An 8,159-nucleotide genomic window follows, 5' to 3' on the forward strand; every position below is an offset into this window, starting at 1 on the left:
GCCCTAGCTCGTGTGTCCGTGCAGGACACTGCTCAGATCTGGCCAGGAGGTATAACTGCGGCTAGCGGGCACTTAGCCCCGCCCTTACGTCCAGCCACCTCCGCGGGTCCGGGTCCAGCCTGTGTAGCAGGTGAGCTGGCTGTCAGGGTCTGAACTTGGAGATCGACAGTGAAATTTCATGGTGTGAGGGCTGATGAGACCTGTTTGACGATTTTTGCTGTGTGTTGAGGCCAAGTGGACAGACCACGGGCTCTGGGGTGGATGCCAGGTTGTCCGGCACCTAGTGCCACCTGCCCTGGGCGCAGGAGCTGCGCAGATCTGTCGCCATGGCAACCCGTACTACGCAACAGCCTTAGGTCCAGGGACCTCTCTTGGCTGGGGTCTGGGCGTCCCGGGGGTGCGGGGCGGGGCCTCGGCCGGAGGCGGTGCCCGCGGCTGAGGGGCGGAGCGCAGCACCCAGCGCCTGGGCCCGGCGCGGAGGCTCGGTGGGGCCGGCCGGCGCGCTGCATCTGGCCGGCAGGGTAAGCGCGGGACGCGAACGGCGGGGCAGCAGGAGGCGGGCGGCTGGGCCGAGCAGGTCGGCGGAGGTGGGCGGTAGGCGGCGGCTGCAGCGGCGGCAGTGGCGGCTGCCAGTGGGCCTGTGCCGCCCCCGCCCCCAGGCTGCAGGCCGTGGGATGGGCAGGGGCAGCTGCATGGCGGCGGGATCAGGCCCGCCAGGCCATGGGGAAACCTTTAGTGGGAAAAGACAAACTGAAACGCAGTCTGCTGGGAGCCTTTAGACCCTCCTCCACGGGGTCGAGGAGGAGAGGACCCTCCTTTGCCTTAGCCGCTCCTTTGGAGGTACCAAGGGGCTAGGAGTCCTTGCAAAGCATGAGGGAGAGGCAGGCATTTTAGGGCTTGGAGGCCCTGAATCTCCGTGTGAGGTTTGAACAGTGGGTAGGGTTGGGATGGGCGTTTGTCACTGGCGTGGGAGACCCAGGGCAGGTGGACCTGGGCTGGGTCCCTGGGAACAGGGCTAGGGCAGAGTGTGGGGGAGGGGACGCCAGTCTTGGGTTCTGGCTTCCTGAAGGCCAGGTACTCCTCTCCTAGGGGTTGGGGTCTGTCCCATTACCAGCTCAGAGCATTGTGCTCATGGCATTTGGCATTTGACAGTGACTGGTCTAGGGAGCGATGGCGTGCAGATAATGGGGAGGAAGGTTAGCTAGCAGCAGGCTCTTCGGCCTGGACAATTGCTAAGAGGAAGGAAATTCGGTGTTTGGCTGTAGCCAAAGGAGGGAGTTCCAGGTGGGCAGGGCCTAGCTGTGCGTCCTGGGGGAGGAGGCCCTGCCAGCGGGAATGGAAATGGATCCCGAACCTGGGAAGTGTGGGTCCTTGGAGCCCTGGTGTGGGCAGATGACTCCCCAGACACCCCAGTGCAGCTCCAGTGTAGCAGTGAGAACCCCAGTGGAGGGGGCAGAAGCTGAGATGAGGCAGGGGCCATTGTGGAGTTTGAGGGTCACTGTGGTGTCACCAGGAGCAGGCTGAATGCATCCCTGTCATGGTGACAATAAATTTTATGTCTTTGTCTAGACAGGACAGTAAACAGAGCCCTCGTGCCAGGTACTGTGGAGGGGAGCGGAGAGGCCTGATTGGAAGTGACTTTGGGCTGGGTGGATGAAGGCTGCCGGAAGTGTGAACAGGCCAGATCAGCACCCACAATCTGGCCATCACATCTGAGTACCACAGACATGACAGCCAGTGCCAGGAACATAGGAGGAGACTAAATCCTGCCGACAGCGCTCCTGAGATTGGCCTTGAAGGTGCAGAGAAGCCTGTGGCCGAAGCCCACCGGCGACCAGAGGTGCTGGAAGTGCGAGTGTGCTGGGCCAGAGAGAGGGTGTAGGAAGTGTGGTCAGGAGGAAAGCGGTTCCCAGGGCGAGGGCTAGCAGCGGTGGGTTAGGGAAGAGAACCGTCTGTTCTGCCCTCGGGAGAACGGAGAGACAGTGTGGATGGAGGAAAGGGGCCATCGGTGGTGCAAAGCCGTCACAGGGAGGCGCGAGGGACTTGTGAGATGGATAATTTGAATGACTGTCCATCTAGGATCGGAAAACTTGCTCAGTGCCTTGTCCCCAGGGTGTGACCTGGGTTTCCAAGCCTCCCTGTGCGTTGAGTACAGCGCAACACCAGGAAAGGGTGCCAGAACCTCTAAAGAAGCGGCTTAAAGCCGGCGGCCCTGAGCCACAAGGACGGACGTTGTGTGGTTCAGGCTGCCAGAGCCAGGAGAGACGGAGGCGTGGGCCCAGCCGGGACAGATCACCAGGGCATTTAGAATGCGAGTGGCGGCGGGGAGAAACCACTTCCGTTCCATTTCCTTCCTGGCGGTGGCGGGAATGAGATCGGTCCCTCAGGTGGGGCTGCAGCGCCCTCTGGAGGCCCCGTCTCCGGGCTCCGGGCTCCGGGTCTCGGGTGCTAGCAGCGGCGTGTGGGTGCGTCCGAGAGGCCCTCCCGCACTCGGCGTGGGGACAGCACCCCGCGCAGGAAACAGCCAGGCCTGGGAAGGCTGCCGGGTGCCTCGGTGCCGCTCGACACCACAATCTGACTTGTCTTTGGTCTTTCCCAGGTTCCGAGCTCGCCGGCCGGCAGCGCGCTCCGGGCAGCTGTACAAGCCCCGCGCCCCGCTGCGCAGCACCATGCCGGAGGGTTGAGCCTGGGGGCCGCTGCTCTCCGGAACCCAGCAGGACCTCGTCCCCGCCTGGCGTTGGGACTGTGCGCGCCAGGGCCGAGCCCGGGCCGCTGACCATGGTGCTGCCGCCTCCGGACCGGCGCCACGTGTGCCTGACCACGCTGGTGATTATGGGCAGTATGGCCGTCATGGACGCCTACCTGGTTGAGCAGAACCAGGGTCCGCGCAAGATCGGTGTGTGCATCATCGTGTTGGTAGGCGATGTGTGCTTCTTGCTGGTGCTGCGCTACGTTGCCGTGTGGGTGGGGGCCGAGGTGCGCACGGCCAAGCGTGGCTACGCCATGATCCTCTGGTTCCTCTATATCTTCGTGCTGGAGATCAAGCTGTATTTCATCTTTCAGAACTACAAGGCGGCGCGGCGCGGAGCGGCCGACCCAGTGGCTCGGAAGGCGCTCACGCTGCTGCTGTCTGTATGTGTGCCGGGCTTGTTCCTGTTGCTTGTGGCACTAGACCGCATGGAATACGTGCGCACCTTTCGGAAGCGCGAGGACCTGCGCGGCCGCCTCTTCTGGGTGGCTTTAGACCTGCTGGATCTGCTAGACATGCAGGCCAACCTGTGGGAGCCGCCTCGCACTGGGCTGCCCCTGTGGGCCGAAGGCCTCACTTTTTTCTATTGCTACATGCTGTTGCTGGTGTTGCCCTGCGTGGCGCTCAGCGAGGTCAGCATGCAAGGGGAGCACATTGCGCCGCAGAAGATGATGCTGTACCCGGTGCTCAGCCTCGCCACTGTCAACGTGGTAGCCGTGCTGGCCCGTGCCGCCAACATGGCACTCTTCCGCGATAGCCGAGTCTCCGCCATCTTCGTAGGCAAGAACGTGGTGGCGTTGGCCACCAAGGCCTGCACGTTCCTCGAGTACCGTCGTCAGGTTCGCGACTTTCCACCGCCTGCGCTTGCCCTTGAGCTGCAGCCACCGCCTTCCCAGCGCAACTCGGTGCCGCCTCCTCCACCACTGCATGGCCCGCCGGTGCGCCCCCACGGGCCCTCACCCACTCGTGACGCTTTGGACACGTGACAGGCCCCCCCGCGGGCCGCACAGACGCTGGACTAGCTGCGTGCGGTTTGCATGGGATGGGATGGGGCAGGCTCCCCTTAGGGACAGGTGTTGTGGGTACCTGTGCAGTGCCTGGGGTGTCTGGGGCCGCGTTTGCTTCTTCATCTCAGGAATCTCTCGGAGCACGGACACTCAGCCTCCACTCCACCAGCTCACTTCGATGCACAGGGCAGCAGCTGGTGAAGCCTGGCCTCAAGTGGAGATGGTTCAAGCCCTGCCTGCTGCTGGGCTACCGGGGTGGGAAGGGAGGGCAGTGTTTCAGGAGATCTGGACCTATGGTAGGGGCCTCTGCTCAGAGTTTGGGGCCAAGGAGGCCTCTGTCATTTTAAAGACTTGTGTTTACAGTTTTGTACCCAAAGCCTGGCTGTTCTTGTTTCATGAGTTCCTGCCTAACAGCTGGGCAGAGTGGCAGGGACTGCTGAGTGCTGGCGGCTGTGGGGCAGCCCGGGACCCCTGGAGCAAACGGTGTGTCTCAGTCTCTTCTCCAGGTGGTTCTCAGTAGTCCCTGGGTGGGCTCCATTGTTGCCCTGTGTCAGAAACACCCTCTCTTCTCCCACCTCACTGTGCCTGTCCCCACAAAGTCTGCTTTTATTGAGGTACCTCAACCCCCTACTCCCATCCCGCCTCCTCACAGTTGTCCAGGCCTCTTGCTGCTGCCCTTCCCAACTCAGGTTCCATCCCCTTCCTGTGCAAACTCCCTCTGCCTGTGCGTGGCTTGGGCTCATGGCTGCCAGTATAAATGGGATCAGGTGCCAGCTTTGTTCCCAAGCTGCATGCAGCCTCAGCCAGAAGAGCAGTCTGGCCTCATGTCACCTGGGCCTGGCCCTGCCCCAGTGCGCCAGCCTTGAGGTCTGCCTGCAGGTGGCCACTCCCTCGCCTCTACCCTGCACCTGTGCTGAGGGAACGCCTCAGGCCTCAGGGTGTCTCTCTCTCTGACATCTGGGGCTTTATGAAGCTGTGAGGAGCCTTGCCCGTGAGGGGACATGGTTACGTGTATTCCTGGCCTGGCATCTGCAGTGCCACACAGCCCTGTGGCTTGCCAGCCTGTGTTCACTGCATTGCCCAATCCTCGCACTCGTCTCCCTGAAGCAAGGGTCTGTGCCCTGTGACCCAGAGCAGGGCGTTTGCAGTCCAGTCTATCACTGCTTGTAGACAGGAACGGTTCCAGCTGTGCACAGCTGGGCAGTTTCATTCCTGTGCCCACCTCTGGATGCACCGACTGCTCCCCCCACCCAGAGAGCTGTTTCTCTGAGTCTGGATCTTGACAGTCACCTGTTTTGCAAGCAGCTGTCATTGGAGGTTGTTTTCCCCAGGGACACAAGGACTACGCATGGCTATACCCCTGACCTGGTAGAGTGTGGCAGTGCCCCTCTGCCTTCCATACTGGGCTTTGTCTCCACATCTGACCACATCCTCTCCAGTGCCTGATGGGCACCCTGAAAGCCTTGGCTCTGGGTTCCACATTCCCAAGACACTGCAACCCACCAACAAGACGCAGACAGTGAAGGCCTATGGCACAGGACAGTGACCCCATATAGCACACGTGGGGGTGGCTACAAGAGTTCCCCGGCGAATGGGCAGACCCTGGCTGTCCTTGGCTCTGTGCAGTTTTAGGTGGGGAGCTCAGTAGAGGAGGCCCAAGGGGTGAGCTCTGATTCCGAGTGTTGGGGATGTTGTCTCTGTCCTTCTCTTGCTGAAGCCAGGGCCATCCTATCTTGCTGGTCTCTTGTCTCTGTGTTTTCATTTGCTAAAGGGTCAGATTCATCTAGCTGCATCTAGCCACCCCTTCCCCCTCCTCTTGAGGTAGCCTGTGTGGCCAGATGTAGTAGAGGAGAGAGCTAGGGCACCCTTCATCCTCCTCAATTCATTCCTGCTTCATACATTCTGGTGCTAGTCTGCTGACCTTAACCTGAGACCCTTAAGAGGACTGGGTATGATGGGCATCTTGGAGGAACATTGGGCAGAGCTGGTCCTTAGGACATGAAAAGAAGTTTGGATTTGGGCCTTCAAACAGCAGGTGTCCCAGGGCTGTGAGTGGTGGCTTATGTGATTAGCATCAGGAAAGGTCACTGTGTGAAGCTGAGGAATAGCTGGTCACGGGATACCTCACGTGAGGTGTTGGGTTAGGAAGTGGATTACTGCCAAAGGGCAGGGAGCTGGTTAGTGAGCAGACTTGGGAGTTACCACGTGAGGTCAACTGCTGTGGAGGACTGGGCTCTAGCCCAAAGTTTGGAGGAGTGGAGCGTCACAACATGCTCACTGTCAGGATCCTGAAGTGGATTTCGTGTCTGTTTCAGAAGAGGATTCTGAGGCTGCATGCAGCATGAGACATGAGAAGCATGAGACATAATGGGTCAAAGGCTAAGCCCTTAGGGTACTTTAGATGGTGAACCAGCCAGCAAAGGAGGCCCAAGAAGGGACAGGGGCTGTGGCTTGGCACTGGAGGGCATGGTGAGTTGGGTGTTGCTGCAAATGCCCATATGGGTTGGGGAGAAATGCTCTTTGAGTGCTTGGGCAGAAGAGTCAGGATGAACAGACAGCATGGGCAGCCAGCTCATCAGACCATTGGTGGGGAGCGGAGGAAGAGAAATGGCCAGCAGGGCTGGGGCCAGGGCTCTCTCCAGGTGCTGGGCCCCTCTGAGGAACTGACCTACCTCTGATGTCTTCAAGAGCACATCCACTCTGTCCACCTTCTTCTCCCAGGCAACACCATAAGCGGTCTCTCCTGTCTGGATATATTAACCACCTATGCCCATACTGCAGAGTGGGGCCTACTGTCCAAGCTTACTGAAGTGCCAAGATCTGAGATCTTAACCAGAGTCCAGACAGGTCTTGGGACCCGGAGCCTAGCCTCATGGTGGTCAAGACTAGTTCCCTGAGACATGGCTCAGTGGTTAGAGCACTGGCTGTTCTTCCGAAGGTCCTGAGTTCAACTCCCAGAAACCACATGGCTCACTACCATCTATAGTGAGATCTGATGCCCTCTTCTGGCATGCAGAAATACATGCAGGGGAAACAATAATAAATAAATCTTAAAAAGAAAAGGAAAGAAAAGACTCCTCCCCAAAAGGAAAGAAAAGACTCCTCCCCACAGCCCAAATGCTGGGATCTGAACTCTGTTCTCTGTGAGAGCAGCAAGTATGCTCAACCCTCTTGGCTTTCTCAGCTGTAAGCTTCTTAGAGGAGGGTCTCCCGCGGTGAACACTGGCTCCAAACTCCTGAGCTCCAGGGCTGTTCCTGCCCAGCCTTCTGGGCAGCTGAGAAAGCAGTGTTTGTTAGTTGGTTTACTGATACAGGGTCTCATGCACCCCAGCCTGACCTTGACTGCACTGTGTAGCTGAGGGTGATGGTCCCGGCCTCCTCACCCTCCTGCACCTACCTTCCCAGAGCTGGGATGATAGACACGAACACTGTGCTGAATGAAACCGAGGCTTCGTGCGCGGTAGGCAACTGAACTTCAGTTCCAGAGCTGGAATTTTCTCCTTTTGGCAAAACCACAGAATAACCCTTGTCCTTTTTCTGGTTCAGGTGAGAGGGTTGCATGCATTAGATCTCTTGGCTCTCTCTTACTCTTGTCAGGTGTTGTAGGGGTGATGGCAGCACTGAGGACTGCTGTCTGTTGTGGCGTGCCAAGCCCCGGGCAAACCTCCAAGATCTCAGTGTTGTTGACGCCATACTAAATTCAGAGGAGGTAGGCTCTGGCGAGTTGGGTTGGGCAGCCCCTTGCTGGCCCTCACTGTCTCCCTGAGGCTGAATCTGTGGGCGAGAGGAAGCTTTACCCTCAGGCTGTGTCATGCTGCCTGCTAGATGAGGAAATACTGCATCTTGGATTTGGGACTCAATGCTTTCTCCGCTACCTTGGCACTATGGCAAACTTTCAAAGTCAAATCCCAGACATGAGCAAGCACGGGAGCCGTATAGAGGCACACATCTCTGAAGGAATTGAAGGAGCTAGCTCAGGTTTTGGCCCCTTGAGTCCCTCGATTCTGAAGAGGGAGGGGCACTTGGGAACACCTCTTCTATCTTTGCCTATTTTGATACTGTTTTGGAGTGACAGTGGGACAGGGCCAGATTGCCCTTTCCAGTCTGATCCCATCACAGGGAAACGTCTGGACCTGTGACCATTCACCTTACCCTCTAAAACAAGCTAACATTTGCTGTGGAAAAATTTGGTCTCAAAACAAAAATGAAACTCAAATTCATCGAAAATCAAGCCCACTTACCTTAATAGGTGATCAGATTTCTCTCAGCAAAGAAACTATGAGAAACACCAACCAGTGACCCTCAGAAAAGCTATCTACTCTTTTGACTTTTAGATGGGCTACCTGGCCTCTGAGGAGCTCCTTTGCTAATAGTCGAGGATGAATCAGGAAGGGGCAGGAAAG

General features: G+C 58.3%; 1 protein-coding gene across 4 annotated transcripts; it reads left to right on the forward strand.

The window, feature by feature from the left end:
- Positions 1-388: 388 nt before the first annotated feature.
- On the forward strand, positions 389-4,132 carry Tmem121 (transmembrane protein 121). 4 transcript variants are annotated; one of them, XM_021655259.2, is made up of 3 exons: positions 389-521; positions 1,570-1,840; positions 2,600-4,132. In XM_021655259.2, exon 3 carries the CDS (start codon positions 2,779-2,781, stop codon positions 3,733-3,735), a length of 957 nt encoding a protein of 318 aa, XP_021510934.1. In that variant the 5' UTR covers positions 389-521; positions 1,570-1,840; positions 2,600-2,778; the 3' UTR covers positions 3,736-4,132. The 4 variants fall into 4 exon arrangements, with proteins under 4 accessions (XP_021510934.1, XP_021510935.1, XP_060244264.1 ...); XM_060388281.1 differs by having other exon boundaries at positions 438-521; positions 1,574-1,840; XM_060388280.1 differs by lacking the exon at positions 389-521 and adding an exon at positions 594-840.
- The last annotated feature ends 4,027 nt before the right edge of the window (positions 4,133-8,159 follow it).

The sequence above is a fragment of the Meriones unguiculatus genome, chromosome 7 (assembly GCF_030254825.1).
Source record: "Meriones unguiculatus strain TT.TT164.6M chromosome 7, Bangor_MerUng_6.1, whole genome shotgun sequence".
In the NCBI taxonomy this organism is placed as follows: domain Eukaryota; kingdom Metazoa; phylum Chordata; class Mammalia; order Rodentia; family Muridae; genus Meriones; species Meriones unguiculatus.